Source organism: Amblyomma maculatum, chromosome 1, assembly GCF_055883805.1.
Source record: "Amblyomma maculatum isolate TAMU_Amacu chromosome 1, ASM5588380v1, whole genome shotgun sequence".
Lineage (NCBI taxonomy): Eukaryota > Metazoa > Arthropoda > Arachnida > Ixodida > Ixodidae > Amblyomma > Amblyomma maculatum.
Genome location: NC_139344.1, coordinates 70,653,628 through 70,677,158, shown reverse-complemented (window position 1 = coordinate 70,677,158; position 23,531 = coordinate 70,653,628). Strand labels below are relative to the sequence as shown.

The 23,531-nt window shown below is 44.1% G+C and overlaps 1 protein-coding gene across 1 annotated transcript in view; it reads right to left on the bottom strand.

Moving 5' to 3' along the window:
* LOC146202766 (RNA helicase aquarius) overlaps positions 1–23,447 on the bottom strand; it is a 28,091-nt gene extending 4,644 nt beyond the window's left edge. Inside the window, exons 1-4 of the mRNA XM_084588322.1 lie at positions 20,593–23,447; positions 14,902–15,852; positions 13,487–13,726; positions 9,706–10,020 (exon numbers count right to left, since the gene is read on the bottom strand). Coding sequence (XP_084444448.1) covers positions 9,706–10,020; positions 13,487–13,726; positions 14,902–15,852; positions 20,593–23,430 — 4,344 coding nt within the window. The 5' untranslated portion in view covers positions 23,431–23,447. The remainder of the gene's footprint in view (positions 1–9,705; positions 10,021–13,486; positions 13,727–14,901; positions 15,853–20,592) is intronic.
* Positions 23,448–23,531: the final 84 nt, after the last annotated feature.

Below are 23,531 nucleotides of genomic sequence, written 5' to 3'. Positions count from 1 at the left end.
TACATTATGGCCAGTTTCTGCAATTATATGTGTAAAAAAAATTACAGCCAATTTGCATGCTTAATAACACCTGAAGCAGGTGCATCAGCACTGCTTTGCCAGGTTAAGCTAAACTAGACTGAAAGTGACAGTGACGAAATGCTCAACTCAACAGCCTCCTTCGCTCCTATGCCATGTGTGAATCACAGATACAGTGTGCGGCTCAGCAGTTTCTCATCCCCTCTTCAAGGCAAAAGAAACAGGACCGGACGCAGAAGGATAGGTTAAAATATGGGAATGGGGATCTTAACGGAAACAGCAGGCACGTTGCCTCCAGTTGCCTGCACACAGGGCCTCATTAATGAGCTCCTTTTTCGCTCGTTGGGAGAAACAAACTGGTTCAAGTAGCTAATGCAGACCCTGCTGCCTTCAAGACTTAAGTTGTCAGAGGCGTGCGGACATTGCTTAGGAGACTTCATCCTCCCGTGCAGCATGACTTTTTCGAAGGTGACACATCTAGTTCTCATGTCCTGAAATAAAAGTTCAGGAAGGTCACGCATGAATTTCGCAATTTTCTTCAGAACAGACTGGCTCGTGAGGACCTTTGTGGTTAACAAAAGAGATGAACAGTTTCATAAATTAACTTTGGGCCCTACAGCACTAAAATATAGCCGCAATTTAAAGAGGCCCTGGCCAATTATCCGACATAAAAAATGCATAAAGCATATTTAATTTAGTTCAAAGAGTTGCTTAATGCTCATCATCATAATCAAGACACATCTATATCATGACATATTAGGTTGGGAATGATATCAGTGGATAGTAGTGATGTCATAACACAGTAACATGACATACTATGAATAGCGGCGTGACACGACACAGCCAGGAACTATGTTGGCAGTCAGTTAGCTGACTGGCAGACACAATCACTGATGCATTTGTGCTTGAGCGAAACCTTCACGCTGATAAAACTATGATCTGACCAGGTTCTTTTGTCTATGCCTTATGCGTCTCAGAAATAAGCAAAACGAATGACATATTTTCGCAATCTGACACTCATCGGTAAACAATGAATTTTAGTAGATGCCAGTCTGCTGTGGCAATTAGGTCTAAGGAGTCCGCAGGGTTGATGTTAGCGATTGTGCATAGCGAATTCCCAAGCTTTTACGTATGTGGTTATAAAGCATAGTACCTTAGGATGTGCATAAGATGAGATGAAAGCAACACTGCCAGTCTGCTGACTAATGTGACAGGTGCCCACGGCAGCAGCTGTTGGTGCCCTTCTGTGATGAGTAGACCTAGAAACTAGCGATAGTGTCTGCAATGCCGACAATCATAGAGACATGTTTTAGAGCATGTAAATGGTTATCCAGCAAAGTTTTGGCAGCAGTTATCTGAAGGTGATGACTCCATACATCTTTGGACGAATATACAATGGCAGAAAGCACCCCTGCTAGGCAGTCTCTGCCGACCAGTGCTACAGGCAACTGGCAGCAGCTGTCGGAGTCACTTGCCGACAACAAATTAGGTCATTTTAATTACTGCAAATCGGCACCGAACATGCTTCTGGACAAAGCAATTAAAAATCAAGTATATTGGTGAAATCAAAAAAGCAAATACAACGGCGAGAAACTAGCCATATGCTGTGTCAAAAACCCAGTACTGAAGTGTTCCCTAGTCGGGCGCTCACACTCTAAGGCGATTTTTGTATTATTTCACTGCGTAAACAAGTAAACGCTCAACCAGTGCAAGTAGCACTGAATCACAAGTGCACCTATTAGTCACCGTTGCATTCCTGGAAAAACAACGCTCTCAAGAAGTAAATGCTCAATCCTGTAGTATTATCTTGGAATACAGTTAAACCCCTCAATAACGAAAGCCCTCAAGAATGAAGTTCTCGCGGCAACAAATAAATCTGGCAGTCCCGGTGAATGCCCATAGAGCTCAATACATTTGCCTCCTGAAAGCGAAGTTTTTAAAAAGAAGCTCCGCATTAACGAAAATTTGAGAAACTGAGCTGCAAAATTTTTTCGGCTCATGAGCCAATTGGGAACACAAAAATAGGAATTAAAGCAGCACACTTCTCCGACAAGCATCGGCGCGACCATTGCTGTTTGCATTCTGTCGGTGAAATGATGACAGCTACATTTTTTTTTCCCCCACTGAAAACGGTGCCTTACAAGACTATCTGTTGGCAACAATGCAGGCACGCGATACCACCACGAGTCACAAACACTTCCCACACCGGGAGGATATTTTTGAGGGTCCTGGGCGCGCAATCACATGACACAAAAGTGACACGTGACATGTGACCCGTCACTCCTGCATGTCCTGTTGGTGCTTTTTTTTCTTTTTGGTGTTCATTCTACTGGAGGGAGTCAGAGGGTGGCTGCAAGATGTCTCTGCATTCAATGCGTAGGAAGGATGAAAGGAGGCTATGGTCGTCGGAGTGCGACTACAGTGCCCTGTAGTGTGGCTTCGGGCTGGAGGAGGGGAAGCGTCTAGCTGTCTTGTGAGCAAAGAACACAGCAGCACGCACGCTTTCTTCTTAGCAGTGTGGGGCGGGCAAGCCAGCCAATGTAGACAGTGCAGTTTCAAACCAGTGACATCTTGGAATTGCCCTCAGCAAAGCACCGAGCAGTATGCATGCTCACTCGCTTCTTTTCTTTCTTTCCTTTTTTTTTTTTTTTTATAGCAGTTGAGTATGGGCTACTTTGGCCTGAGCGGCAGTAGAAGGAGCGCTAACGATCTGACTGCTTCTATGCACTGCACGTTACAGCACAAGGTTCAAAATGCCACTTTTGTACCTTAAGTTCTGGCCATTATGTAAAACAACTACAGTAAAAGCTCGTTAATTCAAACTTCTTGGGACCAGGGGAAAGTTCGAATTATCGAATGGCCTAAGAAAAACTGACGAACCATTTGCATTATGGTAAATTTACTGTATTTACTCGCATAACGAACCTGCTCGCATAATGAACCCACCCATCTCAGATTTTTGTCCAAGAATTTGAAAAAAAAAGAAAGAACTTGCCGACGATTACATTATTTCCTAATGCAAAATTTTAGCGCAGCTCATCAGCTTTTTCACTTTTTAATAGACTGAGACAAAGATTTCGAGCAAGACATGTATGTACATTTACAGACAACATTTTTAGTTTTCACACATATTCCTTCAAGAAACATTCCACTAATAGTTCTTGACTGTCATGAAGGATGCTTTGTGGTCAGAGAAATAAAGAGAAAAATTAAGTTATCAGGAGGTTGCGGGAGCAGCGCATGGGCACTAGGAACGTTGCGCGGCGAAGAGATAGTAGCGACTGACTGATGCTGCTGACGCCGCTAGCGAGTCAAGACAATGTGGCTCCGTGTTTCAGCTTGGGATGCACACACCGTGATCCGCTGCTAGCATAGTGAGCCGGCACTTCGGCAACCGGAAAACGCTGCTGCCGCCACGCAGGAAAGGGGGGGGGGAAGAGGGCGCTGCCCCAGCTGCGTAACTGGTTACGAGGGACAACGCCGCCGCCGACACGAAATGCAGGAACGGGCGCCAAAGAGCTGCGCTCTAAAAAGAAGGCGTCAGTAGCTAGTGTCCCTCTGTTTCGCGCCGTCATGGTCCACAAAGCATTTCTTGACAGTGCGCCAAGATGCTGCGCAGTAATATCACGGTATGTTTACTTTTTGACGTTGGCTCTAACAAGGGAGAAAGTGAACTTGGTAGAGTGCCAGAGCTTGTCCGGTTCTGCAAGCCATATTTTCAGTACATTTGCTTTATTATGCCATGGGTGATTGGGACAGGTGCCGTCTACTGCCGCTCAATTATTGGAACGCGCGATAGCAGCAAACTCCTTTTGAAGCGACCGATTCTGAAAGTTGGCATCATAATCACGGCTGATCGCATACGTTCGTTGGCGACTGATGAAAAAAAAAAGTTTTTCCCGTATAACCCATAGCGCAAGCCCGTCCGACGTCATAGCTTTTCATGTGCGTTGGTTGGGACTGTGCCGACACTGCTTATCCGTATTTCCGAATTAACAGGGTTGGAATTAACGAGTATTTAGTTGCCAATTTCGAGTGCGGAAGAGAGAGCAGGCAGCCGCGGCCGTCAGCCCCTACCTTCCTGCGCTGCCCCGCCGGTCATGACACCAATTAGGCTTTGCCCACTCTGCCATGGTTTTACATGCTTTCATCTTTTGTCCCCGTTCTGGAAATGCGCAGCTTCTAACTATGTCGGTCTTTCGCAGAGGTGTCTTTTCTTTTTGGCTACGTGTTGTGTGCCAAGACGCCGAGACGTGGCGGCACGTAGTTCGAATTATCCGTAGGGAAGCAGACTCGCGTTCAAATTAACGGACTTTTTTGTAAACAGATCTCTATGGAGCTTGGCCGGACTAAGTAGTGCAGTTCGAATTATTCAAAATTTCGAATTAACGAGCTTTCACTGTATAGTTATGGGAAAACTGTCTGTCCATAAGATAATTTCACAGCTTAATTCCAAATGTCAACGTTTACGCGCCCTTAGAAGATACAGTCGATGACTGATTTTTCAGACAATTTTTCGGACATGCTTGATTATTCGGACTTTTTCTCGGCCCCAGGACATATCTTATAAAGTCAATGTATTATGCGGCTCAAAATTTCGGACTCTAGGGAGGACTATTCGATTTTTCGGACATTCCAAGCATCAGCTGGGCCAACTGCAACACATTTTGAGCAGTGTCGCCGCCATCTTGTTTGTTTACTTTTTCCTTCGATAGCCTTGAAACTGGTGCCGGCCTTGCATGCCGCTCCTCAGCTAAACTGGCGCAGGATCGAAGTTATATTATTTGCCTAGCTGCTTCCGCTTCCGGAACAACGTTGCTGCTCGCTGCCGGAGTGCTTTTTTTTTTTCTTTTAGCTTGATCGCTTCGACTGCCTGTTCCGCTGTGTTTGCCGTGCATTTTACGTGTGTTGCCGAGCATATCGAGTAGGCCTAGCCATGGTCGTGCTGATGCGAGAACTATGTTCTGTCGCTACTGTGGCTCACATTTAATTGAATCGGCTTCAGTTCTTCAAGAAGCTGTTTCCAGATTTTATAAGTTCTTTTCTTTTTTTTTTTGCATGCAACGCGGCAGCGAGAAGGCACTAAACGGAGCTGATGTTGTGATCCAGTGGTTGGTGGTGGTGGTGTGCCTCGGCAGTGGGAAAACCTACTCTGTCGATTTGCTTGGAGCACTTAGTATGCTCGCCGATGTGTGGAAGTCGGTGGCACCCACAACGCTGCGCAATTGCTCCCGCCACGCGGGATTTGTGCTGAATGATGAGTCAGCTGCCTTGGACGAGGACAGCGTCGTCGAGCAGCTCACTACCTTCGAACTGCAGGTGCCGAAATTCCATCAACCGTCTCGTTTTCAGAGTTCACAGACGTGGACCACGGGTTGGAACTGTGCACTGGGCTTACAGATGCAGAAATTATTCGCCAAGTGCTTGCGGAGTCTGAGAGCGACGACGACTCACCTGCAGCAGCGCAGCCGACGCAAGTTGAGCTGATGCAAGCAGTCGCAACCTTTTCGTCGGCTTATGGCGACACTACGACTCTCGCCGAAATTCAGGCGGAGCTGTTAGTCCGGAAGCGGAGAGTGGTGCAAAAAAGCATTCATGACTTTTTCTGGCCTCAAAGTCAATATTAGGCAATAAACTGAGCTGAGCTTTTTTAGTGCACATTTGTTTTTTCGGAGTGGCCAATTTTTCGGACTTTTTCGCGGTCCGTTGAGAGTGAAAAATCAATTGTCAACTGTACTCTCAGTCTAGACAGTTTTTTCTTTTCCGCCACTACAAAACTGCATGTGTGTGGGTGTGCGCGTGCAAGTAACTCATGCGCAGGTGCGCAATACATTTGTGGCCTCGTATATGATCAGTACTCTTGCATGTTTTCATTACAATGAGGAAAGATAATGCACAATCGCTGCAGCGCGTTGCGAAGGGGCAGACTTACGACTCCGAGTCCCAGCACTGCTTCGAATACCAGCCACCCGACAAACCACCGGAAGCAAAAACAAAAGCAGAAGATTGCAAACGCACAAAATCTGCACTCACTCTACATCTCCCCGCATTGAACCTTTTGACTGAGCACTGTGCATCTCTAAAAAAATTAATAAAATAAAAATAATAAAAAACTGCACGAGGAACGTGTGCATGACGTATAGGCTACATCACCCATGTGTCATGTTATTACGCACAGAGGGCCTGCAAAAATATTCTTCCGCCCATGCTGCCGCTCCGCTGCCACAGAATGCGATCTCGTCATCCGCCACGTGTACACTCTGATCGACCACATCCTGCTGACATTAGTGTTTTTCTTTTTTTTGTTTGAACCTGGTGAAAAGAGCCCGCCACCAGTTAGGAAGCGAAAGTTCTTGACTCTTCAGGAGAAGTCTGCAGTCATCGCCGAAGCTGCGAAAGGCAGAAAGAAGTTGAATATTGCGGAGAAGCTCAGCATGCAACTCACTTTCTACAATTCTGAAATCCAAAAACAGCATCATGGCGGCACTTCAGGACGGCGAAAATGCGCAGCACAGGACCCTGGCAACATTGGCAAGGCCGTATTCCAGTGGTTCCTCAACAAGAGAGCGAACAAGCTGCCTTTGCCTAGAAGCCTTGTACAGCAGAATGCTGTTGACTGAGCGTGCATTCTGGGGCACGACAGCTTTAAGGTGAGTGCTGGATAGCAAAGCCGATTCAAAGCATGGCACAGCATTGTCACTAAGGTGTTGTCAGGACAGTCGGTGAGTGTTGATGCTGAAGCAGCTACATCTTGGATGCATGAAAGCTACGAAAACATTGTGAATGAATACGAGCCCTCCGACATTTATAATATGGACAAGACCGGATTTTTGAATAAAATGTTGTTGTGGAAAACGCTCGACCTGAGGGGGCGAAATGCCATGGTGGCAAGACCAGAAATCGGGTGACTATTTTTTTGTGTTCGAACACGAATGGCTCGGACAAGCGTCGTCTCCTCGTAACTGGCCACAGCAAAAAAAGGCGCGGTGCTTTAAAGGTAACTGAAGACTGCCGGTTGAATACACTTCCAATACGGAAGCTTGAATTTTGAGTGATATTCTTCAGCTGGCCAGAAAGCCTTTGATGCCATATGGGCAAGCAGAGCAGATCAGTCTGCTTTTTTTTTTGGACAATTGCAGCGCCCACTACAACGAAGACGTTGTCCAGACGAATGTCCACACAATTTTTCCCCCAAAAATGCATGCCTGTTATCCAACCTCTGGACCAAAGGGTCATTAATAGCCTGAAGTCAGCATACCGGGGTAGGTTCATCTGGCGGAAGTTGTTGAAAATCAAAACAAAGAGGCCTACAGTGATCTATCTTTTTATGGAGCTGGAAATGCTTGCCACGGCCTGGACCGTTACTGCGGCCACACCGTTACTGCGGCCACCCTTATTCACAACTTCTTTAGGCACACTGGTTTCGCTGCTGGTCAGCATGCCTCGGCAGCCTTGCCAGGGCTAGAAATGAGCGTTTCAGCAAGCGACGACGACCTGCAGCCATTAGCTGAAGCATGGGACACACTTCAATGTGTAGACACAATGGTGCCTGATGCCGTTGGTTTGCATGATGTTTTGTGTGTAGACACCGACTTAATCGTGCACGAGGAGTTTAGTGACGACGCTATTATCGACCATGTGTGCAAAGGAGATGAGAGCGACGACAAGGATGGTGAAAGCCAAGCACATGAACAACAACCAAGTTCGTGCAACGTGCTTGATGCTTTCAACATCATCAGGAATTTACTTGGCATCCACAACGATGACAAAGCCATTAAAAGCTTGTCAGCCTGCTAGGCATGAATTCCGAGAGTCATGCACAACAGAAGAAAGCAGAGCAAAATAAGGGACTATTTTCATTTAAATTTTGGTTCTCTTACATAATGGGTATGCTTACTTGTCCATTTTCGAGACAGCGAAATTCTCGAGATAACAAAAAGAATTCCATTCCCGGCAGTTTCGTCAATGCAGGGTTCAACTGTATTCGTTTAGAGAGTATTCAAATGGTTTGCTAAACAAGCAGCAAAAAAAGCCAATGACAGATATAGAAATAAAGAGCCACAGAAACTGGAACTAATTTTCGGCATAGCTGAAAGCAGAGCAAGTGTAGAAGGTGACGAATCTTGGTCGGTATGGACGGTGAGGCAGCGTGCCGTTCTAATGTGACAAAGGGATCGTCCGATTGATGGTTTCTCAGCTACGGGCTTTCGGCAGAGACATTCACTAGTGTCGCAGAGCATGACGAAGCTGACGAAGACAAAGCATGACAATGGCTGAGGTCGGCGCAGTCAAACTGCTTGGCTTGAAAACGTGGTGGGATCCCTCCCTTGCATGGCCTTTCTCAGCATACCATTGCACCGAGCCAGTTAGCTGGCACTTTGAAAGGCGATGTATGCACAGTATGTGTATGATAGCAAATGATGCAGTAGGCTATGCATCACAGCCTTTGGAACCCACATGACCAAGCTGGCTGCTCTTCCCTGGTTCTGTCATTGCATCACTGCCTGACACTCAGAAACTAAAACTGAAATCACTCAGTATAAATAGTGCAAAAATTTCGAGGGACTTTAGCGACTAAAGTAGTGAAAGGCGAAAGCCCGAGCAGTCTTATCTTGTCTAGCGTTCCTACCATCTGCAATTCCACACTTGAAAGCACGCCAAGGAACGCCACGCGACAGGAGCGATGGCGTACCATCCAAACGCACACTTGGAGAAAGTGTGACAGATACTGCGCCTTTCCTCCAGATGTCTGATCTTTACCGTTTCTGCCATCTAACCCACACTTGAATAAGTGCCAAAGAATGCCACGCTACACCTGTGGCAAAAGCGGGACACACTTTGTCCACAACAGTATGAGCCTCGCCTTAATAATAAATTGTTTACTGTACATATACAAGCACCAAGTGTGCATCACCCGGGTGCAATACACAACACTTGAAATAAAAAACGAGCCAACCAAAAATTTGGCGTGCTCTTAAGAACAAGATCTTATAAAAAACGAGCCAACCAAAAATTTGGCGTGCTCTTAAGAACAAGATCTTAGATGGATTTATTGAAAGGAAAGGCAGAGAGATTGGCCGGAATGATTAAAATCTGGCCTGCTACTCTGCACTGGGTAAGAACAAGGCCACCACATGACTTTAATTGCATAAACTGCTCTGTTTAGCCCTTAATTGTGATGTACAAGTGGTCAAAAATGCACCTTTTTTTGCCCCAAGACGAGGCATAAGTAGCTAAACGAACACATCTAATAAGCTTGCGAGCACTCTTCACCACCTAATGATACTTTAGAGCAAAACGTTCTTAGAACTAAGAATCCATATGAGGTAAAATAAATTTCAGATATCCAAAAGGAAAACTGTGGTTGCAAGAAATTGGAATAAATGCAAGTCTACTGCAGCTGATATTGCTACCTCGTTGAACAGACGAAGTAACAAATAAAAAAGAAAGGAGGAACAAGGGAACAGCAAAGAACATTAAAATAGTTTCAATATACAAAAGTTGTTCAATGTGGTCTCCACAGTGTGGTTTCATAAATGCAACTGGACTGCAGGACCTATCGGTACTGCTGTCATTAGAACTCTAGTGGCTTTATGGGCAACTAACTGAACGCTGGAGTTCTGCCACATTGGCAAACAATGCTGTTTGGATAACTCTGGCCACCAACACCATGCAATTTGTCCTGACCTCTTGCACAGCACTGGTGTGCTGTGTGTCTTGTGCGCTGCCTGTGTCACCAGTGCCCGTGGCCTCTACATCCATAGCTTCCACAGGCTGGCTTCCAGGAGCAGCTGGCTCTCCTTCTTTAACTTCTTTGGGGACGTCTTTGATTGTCATGGGCGGCTTCTCGTAGACCGCCTTCTGTGCCTTTAGCTGGGCTGTGAGAGCATCCAACCTCTGTTGGTAGAAGTCGTAGACAAACTGGGCCATCTGCGTCATGCCTGCCATTACATATGGCTCTCCCTGCGGGGGCACGCTGTTTGGACGCGTTGTAGGATAGGCCTGCACAGATTGAGATTATCACTGCCAGCAGTGTATCTGTGCATGAACACACAGGTCTCCTGACACAATGCAAAAGAAAGTTTTTCTTTTTAAATGTGCACTCTTGTCCTATCAGCATCAACCGCATTACACAAGCTTTCAAACAAGACTGTGGTGGTATCTCATTAGATCCCTATCACACCAAAATCTTGCTGCCATCAGAGATGAAATTAATGCCATAGAGGTGAGGTCATGTGGCCATGTCTGACCAATCATAGAGTATCAATGGCCCCTTGGCCCACCTGAAAAATTTGGCGTTCTACCGCAACCACTGACGGGCGTTGGTTTATGCGCTGATGAATGCAGCACTGAAGCTGACAAAAACAAGCTGGAAATGCAGCCAAGAACTTGAATGCTATCACATTCCCTCTCAAGGAGTCTTAAGTGGCCTAGAATTTTTATGGAGAGTTGACTGTAGGTATAAACCACCGCTATGTTACTTTTCCGGGATTAGAGTGCTTCTTTCTTGCTTGTTTCACTGCAGCTGACCTGTGATCATTCAGCCTACAGGCCAATACTTGCCACTTTTTGTATAACATAACTCACTACCTAAACTACCCCACTGCTCAGCTGAGTGAACACTGCACTGAAGCATAATGACTGAACAACACACCTCCTGTTTCCTTGCCCCTAAACCCTATGCAGTGCCCCCAAACTACTTCTAGGTATCTACATAAGCGATAAGTAACTAATTAAGGGCAACATTGGACAAACTGATTCTGTGTACAGTCTTTGTCAAAAGTTTAGAGCCCAGAGGGTTTGCTTTTAAGCCGTATACTATGACTTCTTTAATAATCGTGGAAGTCCTAGCCATTAGAGAAGGTAGGACTAAAAATTTTCTTGAATTCAGCAAGTTTTGAAACCTGGGAATGCATTACGAGCCACATAGTATGGTTCAGAAGTAGACCCCCTGGGCTCTAAACTTTTGACAAAGGCTGTACCTCGCCCCACCACCTAATCTTTATTTACAGAATACCTTATTTACTTGCGCAATGAACCAACTTTGTTATCAAGAAGTTACATTTAGTCGGAGGGAGGGTTCATTACGTTTTGAGTTTTTTTTTTGCAATATTCAATAACGGTAAGTTTCTGTTCATCAATCCAACATCAGCAAAAACACATAGCCAGCCACATTCATGTCACTGGCTTTTTTAGCCCTGATCACTGCAAAAGGCATTCATTGTTAGGGCCATTTTTTTAACTTACACCAGTTACACCAGTGTAGAAAATCTACTTTACCTCCAATGGTTTTTAACAACACTACTGTAGCTGCTGTAGGATAAAAACATGGCACCTTTATCACAGCTTGATCTGACAATTTTGTGATAATGGATGCCATTGACCAATCACGGCAAGATAAAGTGAACATGCTGAACATTAGGCTTCGTAAGCATAAATTAGCAAAGCTGGGCATGAAGCAGCCTGCCAAGCAAGCTACTTTAACCACCGTTCTTGTCAAGGTCATGCAATACCTTGTCACCCTGTTGGTTCGATGAGAGTGTCATCCTAGTAGCAGCTCTTGCAAACAAAAATAAACACACTGCAATGTTATCATTGCACAGCACCTTGGTGCAGTGCCGACGTCTGTGCTGTGGGCTGAAAAAGTGAACGAGTGGCACTATTTGATGCCCTATTGAAATTTTCAGCACTCTACAACGTACTGAAAAGGCAACACAACCCGTGCTGAGGCATGCATGAAAGCACTACTAAGCATCAAAGGCCGGAAGTAGAGAAAAGCTGCCACCTGTCACGTATGTGAGCTGGGTGGACTGCACTGTACGTAAACTAAAAAATATGCTCCATGTTGAGGTTTGTCAGTCCTTGCATTCACATGACAATAAGCTGAGCGCAAATTGGCCACTTGGTGATAACTGAGCAATGAATGAGGTAAACATGCCATTAGTGATAGATCAATAAGCAATGGCAGAAGTGCTGTAGTCACCCAGCACTAGCAATTTTTACAAGGGACCTTGTGTTCATTCCTTTGGCTAGGTTACACAGAATAGCATCCACAATGAAAATTAGAATGTCCTTCCTATGCATAATCAATAATTGAGTGAAAAAAAGAAACACCCTAAAAATGTGGGAGTAATACAAGCATAAATGCAACATCAACAATTTTTTAAAAGCGCTTGCAGTGACACAACCTTGCAGCAAATTTGTTATGCCTATTCATAAGGCAATGCATACAGTAATGCTGTGGTGTAAGCTGTCGACCAAAACATTTTGCCTTTGAAAATAATAAAAAAACAATTTGCCAACAATTACGTTACTTCCTAATGCGAAGTTTGGTCGCAGCTCATCAGCGGTTCCAGCTTTTCGATAGATTGAAGTAAAGAATTCGAGCAAGACATGTATGTACAAATACAGACAACTTTTTATTTTTCACATATATTCCATACCAACTAGTTCCTCCTCCGCGAGTGGCAGATACTGGGCCTTTCCTTTCCTGTAAACCACTTAAATGTGTCTATTTAAATGAAGTTTCGATGGAGGCGAAACGAAGAGGCGTCCGTGTGTTGTTTTATGTCAGTGCATTTTAAAGATCCCCAGGTGGTCGAAATTACTACGGAGACCTCCAATATGGCACCCTTTTCACTCTTTCCTCTTTCACTCCCATTTTCCTCCCTCCCCTTATGACACGGTTAAGGTGTCCACAGAACAGGTGCAACAGATACTGCACCTTTCCTTTTTTGTGAACCAATTATTATTGTTATTGGCTCTACTTAATTACCTAATTAAACCACATCAACCATTTTGTCACTTGCACACCTTTCCTTGATGCTCTATCCCATGGTAGCATCTTTTTCCGATATGCCAACTAGTTACTCTTTTACGGCATTGATAAAGTCATGCATACCGTTCCTTGACTCTCTATCCTATGGTACCATTCGTTTTTGGGTTTTTGGCTTTACAGATGGTTACGAGGGACAATGACAACGCCGCGAAACGCCAAAACGGGCATCAAAGAGCTGCGCTCTAAAATTCCTAGAGCACTGCGTAATTTACATTGCAGAAATGCGAAAGCCTAATCATTGCTGGTGCACACAGTGAATCATGTTTGTTCGCATTATCATTATCAACTAAATGCACCATCATTACCATTGTTAATGTCATCACTGTCATTATCACTAATCGCAGCATCATTGTAATTGCTACTATCATCCTGATGGTAGACAAGGATAATTATGATGTGCGTTTCACGATCCCGGGCGTGGCGCAGTTGGTTAAAGCGCTCTGCTGGAGATCCAAGGGATGGAGGTTCGATTCCCCATGGAGACAGGATTTACTTATTTTATTTGTTTATGAAGCTTGTTACGAGAGAAAGCCGACAACAACGCCGTGAAATGCACGAACGGATGCCAAAAAGCTGCGCTCTAAAAAAAAAAAGAGAAGCACAGGGGAAAAGACCTTTGAGACAACATACCTCCCAAGGCGCCAGCCAGAGCTGTGTAGGCCTCTGAAGCAGAAGGTTGAAAGTAGGGCCTAGCTCAAAGCAGTCCTGGAAAAGTGATATGCGGGCGAACACGTAGAGGCCCAAGCGTGCCCGAGACATGGCCACTACAAGACGGCGCACATCTCGCAGGTGACCCACTGCTCGTGTCCGGACTAACGATAACAGTACATAGTCATTCTGTTGGCCTTGGTACTTGTCCACAGTGGTAACCTAACAGAAAGGTACAAAACAAGTCCAATTTTGCAGGTTACACCACTCAACCTACTGCCCACTTTTTAAGCTGGGCAAAATCAAAAACCCTAGTTTTAATGAATTTCAGCTCATGCTTCCAGCTACCGTCCTCATGACCCACTAATTCAGGCAAAAATATCCACAATTTTGACAAATAAAAGTTTGCTTAAGAAAAAGGCTGGGGTGACACACCCGTATTTCTTTTTTACCTTGCCTAGCTTATGAAATTTCCACTTCCACAGAAGGTAGAACCTTAGTGATATTAGAATGCACTAGCCTATTGACAAAGGTCAACTTCAACCTGTGTCCCTTTAGTATTTTATGCATTTAAATATCTCATGTCAACAAATTTATGCCCTGTACATGCATGATGAGAGTTCACCACTTGCACTGCATATCACTTACTGTGACTTCCTCCAAGCATTATTAAAAAAAGCCTCGCAGCATGTAGAATGACAGACGAATAATCTGTACTCAAGTTATGAAAACCAAGCTATAAAAACTTGGCCAAACGACCTGCTCTGCAAGAGTAAAGCTTACAATAAAAGGGACATTACAGGCAATTCCATACAACATGCATGTGCGGTATCCGCACCATACTCTGTGCATTTTACACGTTAAGATCATTCTTTTCAACAGCACACCAACCTCCTACTGCCTCTTTGAATGGACATCAGCCACACAATCACCATATTGCCCGTAAGCACCCCTGGCTCCCAGAGTACTTGACTCACTTAAAACCAACTGCAAGACCACTTGGCCCTCATGCAGCACATCTGTTACCAAATTAGCGACTGACACAAAAATCTGCAAAACATTTCTCCCTTCCAGCAGAGAAGCACTTCCTCCAAGCCTGCTGTCAAAATAGCTCATGGCATCACCTGCTACATCATAGAATCTTGGTTGAGTTGTGCTGCCTAAGCTAATGGCAAGGGCTGCTGGTTAAGGCAACAAACTTGAAGAAAAAGAACAAAAATAACATCCTATATGTACAAACATGCACGAGTACCTCAAGCTCAAGCAGGTGTCACCAGATGTTTTTCCCTATTTTTGCACTTTATAAATACAGAAGTGACATAGCTTACTCAGAAAAGTAAAGTCATAACTGAAACTAACTGCAATAAGATCTTGCAGAGATGTTTTGCAAGCCTTACCTTCAGTGGACAACCAATGAGGGGGTTGTCCTGGCAACGCTGGCGCACAACATCTCGTATGAGATGTTTCTGTCCATTGTATGTGGTCAAAATAGAGATGCGTTCAGCAGGATAGCCAAGAAGCCTCATGTACATGAACACTGCCACCACATACTCCGCCTCTGCCAAATTCTGATAAAAGTAAGGGTTTGGTTCTGATTCACCAATACCATTGAAGTCTCCCACGTCGACAAGTTGGTAGTCAAAGCAGAAGCCTGCATTGCCAGTGCGGTACTCGGGCCAGTCTGTGACATGTGGTAAGTTCCCCAGGTTCTGGTAGCGCCAGTTGTACAGGTCGCACAAATTGGGTCGTGACCGTCCCTGGCCATCGAGTTGAACCACAGGCACACCCAAACGTACAAAACGTGTAAACAGTGATTGTTCCATGTTGCTGTACTTCTGGAATGCCATATTCTTTACCACCGGGGGCAGCTGATGATGGTCGCCAATCATGATCCACCGCTTCAGGCGATTGTAACCATCCTGTGGTGTTTGTAGAAGCAGGGGAATGAAGGTTTCAATTTCTAAGATCTGGGCAGACTCTTCCATGAGGATGTTGTCATACTTGAAACCCAAGTCTACCAACTCTCGACGCTTGAGTGCCGCGTGAGTACATGTCATGGCAATCACCTTGGCTTCCTTGACCAGCAGGTAACGTGACCTGTCAAGGCCACTGCGCAGCAGTTCAAATGCTCGGAATTCTTCCAGTTGATCAAAAATATCCTTAATGTAACGGAAACAGCTCTGCGCCTTCTCCATGTCATCTTCAAATGACTGACCAAGAAACAAAGGCTGTGGTGCATTGCAGAAGAACTTGCTGAATGGAAAATGCTCTTGAATGTCCTGCGCCAATGGCTTGGTAGCACCACTCGACTTCACTTTGCTCAGAAATTCTTCCCAGCGGGACAACACCTGAAAGGAGAAAAAAAGAAGGCATATGAATTACACACTACCAGGCTGATTACAGTAATAAAATATGTTAAAGGGACTGAATATTTGACTTCAAGTGTCATTTCTTTTTTTTTTTTCTTGGTGCAATGATATTTAAAGTGCTTGATTTTACAACTGTTTGGTTAGAAATGCTGCAGAAAAGTTTTACTGAGAATTTTTCAACTAGTATCTGTGCCCGATATTATGTATCCCGACGCTAATAAACATGATCTGCAATCATGATAAAGATTGCACGCCGGCAAAACTGATGTAACGAAAAATAATATACTAAATATTAATTGGCCCAAAGCAATTAACATTTTTATATAGAGCAACATCTGTTCCAGTTTCCCCACAGAAAGCTGCTACGGCACTGGGATGTATACCTCATCGACGGAAGGTTTAGAGGATTATGGTTACCTCTTTAACAAATGAAAACCTATGGTGCCATCTAGAGACAAATGCTAAAAGCATGTCATCGGCAATGTGAACAGAGTATTGCTTTTTATTGAACAGCGCAATGAAAAAAGTGTAAAGTAGCATCAAACATGATGAGCAGTCCTGAAAAAAAAGAAAAAAAAAAGAAGAAAAGATGCCAAGAACATCGTGTACTCAAGGAAATCAGTTATTTTACTGAGCGAGGTCATGCAGTGTGCTACTTGATAACGGCAGGGTTTCAGTGAAAGGCCTCTTTAGTTTGTTTTATGTAACTTTCAATGAAAATAAAAAATTATAAAGTGCAATTTCTTGAATACCGATGAACTCAATCTATGCAATATGAAGCAAGTGAAGGGTGGTTTATTGGGATGCTAGAAGCACTGGTGACAGGAACCTCAACGAAAGGCAATCGAGTAGCGGTACACAAGAGTGGCTACCAGGACAACGGCTCAAGCTCCAAATAAGTACAGTAGCCAGCAGCTGAAACTAGCTAGAGAGCTTTGTCGGCATTAGCGCATTGTCATCTTCTTCAGTGTACAAGACCTTTTCATTTCCACCATAATATGATATGTTTTGGTTAAGTTCAATCCCTTTAAAGATAAATAGTGATGTTAATAATCACCGTGTGAAAACCATTTGTAACCATGCCTTAACTATAAGAATCCAGACGGTGTTTGCCCTCTTTATGAGCAAAAAAAATGTTAACTCTTTTCTTACAATGTCATCTAAATTGTTCAATTTAAAAGATGGAGCGAAAAGGCCCATTCTGGAAAATCTGGGACAGTTGTGGACAAGTAACACCATCCACTATATTAGGATTGGCCAGACAGACATATGCGAATAGCTGTAAATATATATATATATATATATTTGTATCCAAGAGCTGCGGTAAAAACAAGGGGGGGAGTCATGGCAATTTCTTTTTATTTCGTCCGATCGAGCTGGTGGTTATAGTGAATGCCAAACATAGAGCTACTGTTGGCTGTGCCTCTGCTATTTACTGCCCCATTTGTGAAGCAAACGTGAAGCACATTTGTGGAGCGCATCTTTCTTAGAACATAAAACAAGTTTTCTTTAGACACAGAAATATCGGGAGGAGGGTGCAGATACCAAAGGGTTGCAAGCCGCACTTGGAACTGCAAGGAGACGTGGATGGCTAGCAAGCTGCGATTTCGCAACCTCTGCACTATGCTGCTAAAGGACTGTACTTCCGTTTAGGACTAGGCAGTTTCTTTGTCACACATCAGAGGGAGTAATTTCAAACTCCCCTCAATATCTGTCAACGCAAAGCAATCAGCGATCATGATGACCATGCTGTCCAAAGTGGCATCCTCATCTTGCAGTGTCCCTTAGTAATAGCGTCATCATTATCATCACCATCATAAGCCAGGCTATCCCACTGCAGGACAAAGGCCTCTCCCACATTCTTCCAATTAACACGGTCCTGTGCTAGCTGCATCCATTTGACCGTTGCAAACTTCCCAACCCTCTCCTCCCATCTAATTTTTTGCCCTCCCCTGCTATGCTTGCCTTCCCTCGGAATACAATTTGTTACCCTTAGCAACCATCGGTTATCCTCTCTTCCCATTACATGTCCTACCCATGTCCATTTGTTCCTGGTTTCGATTAGGATGTCATTAACTAGAGTCATTTCTGTGACCCGTGCGCTCCCAAAGCAAGTCAAGGTCAGAGCATGGTTGGAAATTGACCTTGTAGATAGATGAAAGCAAAATGTCTGTGTGTGAAAAAATAACGTCCATTCATTTGATTTTAGTTTGCACTGAGAAGACTGCTTCGCTCAGCCTCAACTATCCACAGGTGCCGAGCTGAACAAGTCAAGGTCTGAGCATGGTTGGAAATTGACCTTGTAGACAGATGCAAGCAAAATATCTGTGTGTGAAAAAATGATGTCCATTCATCTGATTTTGGTTTGCATTGAGAAGACTGCTTCGCTCAGCCTCAACTATCCACAGGTGTCGGGCCAAGTCTTTGCAAGAAGGCCCAAGGTCCACCTAGGTACAGCACTGCAGAAAAGCCAAAAACACTGGGCATACTTCTGTAAGCCATCAGATGTTAAAAAATGAGTAGTATGGTAATAAGCAGGCCTGTCTAGAGTGCTCATGCAGCTCTTTGTGGTGAAAACTGTGTGAAACATTTAAGTACTAGTTTACAGCCTAGAGACTGCTCATGACTGTAAACTTCCTCAGCACACCTCCAAAAGCTTCTCTAATCCATATGCTTACTATCTTAAGACTGCATTGGGGAGGGAGTTCAAATTTTAAATCTTTAAATGTCTCACATAAACAGTGCATATTTCATTAAGAACAAAGTTCATTCATCAGCTTCTGCCTCAGAAAGTTTGCAGTGAAAGCAGTATTAGACATGACACAATACTACTGCACATCTGCCTGTTTTTATACCAAACTTGCAAGGCTCTTGGACACCATCTAGACTTTCAGATGACTGGAAAGACCTCTCGATGAAACCTCACTGGTCAGATGGATGACTCTTTTTAGGGGTTGAGTTGTGCACACCACGTTACTCCCTATCGTCGATGTAGTGTTTTTTGGTCTTTACTTGCTTTTGAGCACAAAGCGTTATCTCTCGGAATGATATTGTACTTATGTGAAAAAATGAGCATAGCATGAATTCGTGATTTTTTTTTTTTTGTTTTTATTCTATCAACTCGTGGTGCCATGTCATATGAGTTTGGGCTTGGTCTTCTGTCAATCTTGTGCATGCATTTGAGTGGCTGCAAGTGGCTGGAGGTGAATTGGGCTCAGTGCAAACCATGTATGCACGGTAACTAGGGCATGGGCACTACAGTGGCCATAAGCATTTGGAACGGTTATACAGCCTCTTCCCTTTCTCATCGCCAATCTCGCTGCTTTCGTTCATCCCCTGGAACCTAGTGACATGGTGCACATGTCACAAATCGTGTTTTCTTTCCTGTGTTCTCTGCTTCTTAGCAGCTTGCTTAGATGTGCAGTAATATTAAAACCCAAATCAAAGAGTGCTATTTATATGAATGCTGCAGCTCATTTTTTGGTTATTTTTCTGCTGTGGTCAAAATGATGTCATGGCAAACCTCCCTTCCAGCATTGTAGTATGTTGCATGATCTGTATCGACAAGCGATACTGTGTGCTGATTCATTGAATGCATATCTCTTCCCATCCCCATGCCACAGCAAATGCACCTCTGAAATATTGGAATATTTTATTCTGAGAGCACATATATTAGTGGTAAAAAGTGTAACACTTTGAAAACAAGTAAGAGTAGATCATATGATCTTACACAGAATTTACAGTTCATTTTATCCCTGCCCCGCCATGGTGGTGCAGTGGTTCGGGTGCATGACTACTGTGTCCAAGGATGCGGGATTCGCCTCGGCGGCTGCTTTTTGATGGAGGCGAAAAGCAAGGCACCCGTGTGCTGTGCAATGTCAGTGCATGTTAAAAAACCCAGGGTGGTCGGAATTTCTGGAGCCCTCCACTATGCCGTCTCTCATAGCCTCAGTTGCTTTGGGACGTTAAAACCTCATAAACCAAACCAAACCGGAACCTCATAACTGTATCATAAGAATTAAGTTATGTTGAGTAGTCCTTGCACATTGCTCTGAAAGAACTATTCCTCTTTGTAGTTTTCATTTCACAATTTTCTGGACCCAGGTATAAATGAAAGTTGAATACAATGTTAGAGGCAAGCTCAAAAGCAATGATACGTTTTGCAGGTGTAAGGTTATAAGAATTAACATGGCATGGTAAATGTTCTATTAAAAGTGCACTGTCAAATACTTTGAAAGCACATTATGGAATCCAGGCACGGCAAACTAAGCTCAGCTTGTCATTCGTAATATGCATACTAACTAACCAGCTTTTCCTACAGTAAAAGACATAACTGAACCAAGAGGAGATAAGGAGGCCCTCAGTGTATTGGAAGTACCATGATACTGTGCTCAATTACCTGCACAACCGACTACCACAAGTGATAACACATTATGTAAAGGTTGGACACCGCCCAGCAGTGCCAGCAGACTAATATAATCTATTCACCCCAAAATGATGCATTCAAAGCCAGCTCCAGCACAACAGGTCAATGTTACACTCTAAGTGCATGTGCAGATTTCAAAATGTACAAACTGCTATGCAAACAGTTTTGTGCATTTTTTCAATTTAATGAAGGCTTAGCACCAAGCAAGAAGCTACAAAATGGCTTAATTATACTGAAGAGTGACCGTTTGCCAGCTAAGGTACAACAGCAAGAGATAAATGCCATTCACTTGCCTGGTAAAGGTAGAAGAACCCAGCAGTCTCGCAGGTGTACGAGACGTCGCCAGTTACACCAAGGCTGTCTTGGAGCCGGCTGACTTCTTGGAGCAGCTCCAGCCGCTTCCCCAAAACGTAGTTAACTCGGCCATAGCGGCTAAAGTCTTTCTCCGTTTCCAGTGCCTCTTCTCCATGGCCCAAACGAAGTAAATGCCTTTCATCTATATCCAGCATCATGATTTTCTCAAACAGCTGATTTAGTGCCTGGTTTGAATGTGTTACCAATAATGTCCTTTGCTCAGGAAAGTTGTGGTACAAATTAGAAATAATTTGCACAGCTACATCAGTCTTGCCCGTTCCAGGTGGGCCAACAATGATGGTGAGGCCTGGCTGCAAACCAGCCCGAATGGCTTCAATCTGTGTTGGAGTAAAGGGAATAGCATTCTTCTTTGTCCATTCACTTGAATATGGTCCCTTACTCTGAGGAATATGTGGGGTGACCAAGATTTTCTCTTTTCCTGCTGGTTTCTCAGTAACTGCATCATTCTTCCCCTTTCTTGAGCCTTGTTTTATGGCTGCCTGCTGCTGCTGTGCAACATCACAAAATGTCACTCTGAAAGGTGGCACAAGCAAGCGTGGATCGTTAACATCCACAGATATGTCGCACTTACCCTCAAAGCTGGCCCTGAAGTGGTCCATGCTCAGAAACGTATCATTGAAGTTTAGTGTCGGAATCTGATTGCTCATCTTTGAGTAGTGTGCAGCACCTGGATCGCCATAACCAAGTATAATGTCATGCAACCAATCTGGCACCACACACTCTGTGTTCATCAGGTCTCTGATGGTTTCCAGAACAGCTTTGAAGTTGTTTTCTTTTGGCTTCCTCCTCATTAGGATATTGAATGTGTCATAGACATCTTCACCACCCTTCACATTATGATCCATGTCAATCTTATACTGGTTACAGTCCATCCACACACGATACGTCCTTGTTTCACCAGGGAGCACAGGCTTTGGCTCTGGCCCTTCTTCAATCACTCTTCCATTAAGGTCAAGTAAACCTTCAACTTCACAGCCACGCACATATGTCAGGCCTACTTGAGGCACAAAAGGCTCTTTGTAGTTGTAGAGGGTCCCTGGGGGGCAAGTAGGACGCACAGTGATCAAGAAGCAAACATCATGTTTCCTTAGAGCTTCCCACTCTGCTTTAATTTCCCTACGCACATTGAGGTGAACAGTAATATCTGCACGAACCTTTGATGGCTGTTTCTCTCCAATATTTGGCTTGCCCACTTCCACAATAGCAAAATTGACAATGGGCTGTGCCATTCTTGCCCAACCGCCAAACATGACACCTCCATCCTCTGTTTTCCACGGCTTGAGACGACTGACAGCATCTTCAATATCTTGCCTTATCTCATATGTGGACTCAAGCCGGAAGAGGTGAAAATTGCGAAGCAGGTAATCATGAAGAGTAAGAAACTGCAAGTTGAGCTTAGGCAATGCAAGGCAGCCTTCACCAGAAAAGTATTCTGATGGAACAACATTTTCATCCCAAATGATGAATTCTGTAGGATAAAGAGGCATTTCATTTAGGCTCTCCAACTGTGACTGACGTCTCTCATGTCGAGAAATCAGCAATTCTTTAAGGAAGGTGTGACTGTAAGGGGATTCTTCACTTTCAGAGTTTATTGGTGGCACCAAGAACAGTGAAGCAGCAAGCCTGTGAAGATCTTCAGTTTTCAGGGAGCCAAAATGCTTCAGAAGTTTCTCTCGTGTGTCTACATTTGCAACATTTGACAATGAGAACCGTCGTAGGTCGGGGAAGTCTTTAAATGCTGCTTTTTGAAGAGCTGTAATATTGTCATAATGAATCTGCATCATGTCATGATCTGTAAGCTCTTCTCCTGTCTGGTCACTGATTTCAAACCTTGAGTAGAATTTCAGTCTGTCTAAAAGCTGTGTAAACAGCCTGCCTTCAATGCGCTGGCACAATGCTGACAGTCGACACTTCACGACAAGGTGCGAGTTGTCCATGATCGTGTTAAAAAACCGCCGCGTTGGGAGAAGAGCTTCAAGGTCTGTCATCAGCTCCAGAAAGCGTTCACAGTAGTGGACGACTTCCATAGCTGGTTTGTCCAGCTCAGGTACATCTTTTGCAGCTGGCACAGACTCCAAGTACTTAAAGAAACGGTCAATCAACTGTGAAAGAAACTCTCGCTCATACAAAAGGTCCTTGTATGCCTGTTCGTCAAGCTTCTTGTCGTTTTTTTCAATGTAAGCCCAAAACTTTTTTAACTTTGGAAAGCGCTTGAACTCAAAGTCCCTTCGTTCTGGTAGAAGGGTCCTCCATGCTGACAGCGAGACCAAACGCTGGATTTGCTCTCGGATCAAGCTTACTTCCATGCTGTTGAAACAGTTGATTAGGAACACCAACAGTGCTGTTTGCTCTTGCAAAGAGAAACTGAAGTTATCATCTAATGCGCTTTCCATAACTTTTCGGAAGAAAGAAGGGAAGTGGTCCGGCCTTGCAATGAATGTCGGCCACGCAGGGACTCTTTCACGAAATTTTTCATTCACCATGACAACAATCGACATCAAATGAGCAGTCGATGCATCTTGAGGATTGTAGTGCGACCATAAGTAATTCTCTAAGTACTGACTAAATTCAAGCAGCATGACTTTGCGGATAGCAAAACCGGATCCAACAATTTCCTTGTGGTATATGTCCACAATTACCTTTGGGTCGTATTCCTTCCATGATGATTTGTTGTGAGGCACCCAATAATCTTCTGCAAGCTTTGTTATTGTATCTGCTGTGTCTGAACGTGACAGAGACGACGAAAACGCCGCCATGTCTGCATTGAGAAGAAAGGCTAAGAAAACGTGACAAAAATAATTGTTATATGTTTATATGTATATTAATTATTACCAAAGCGCAATTTATTAACAGTTAA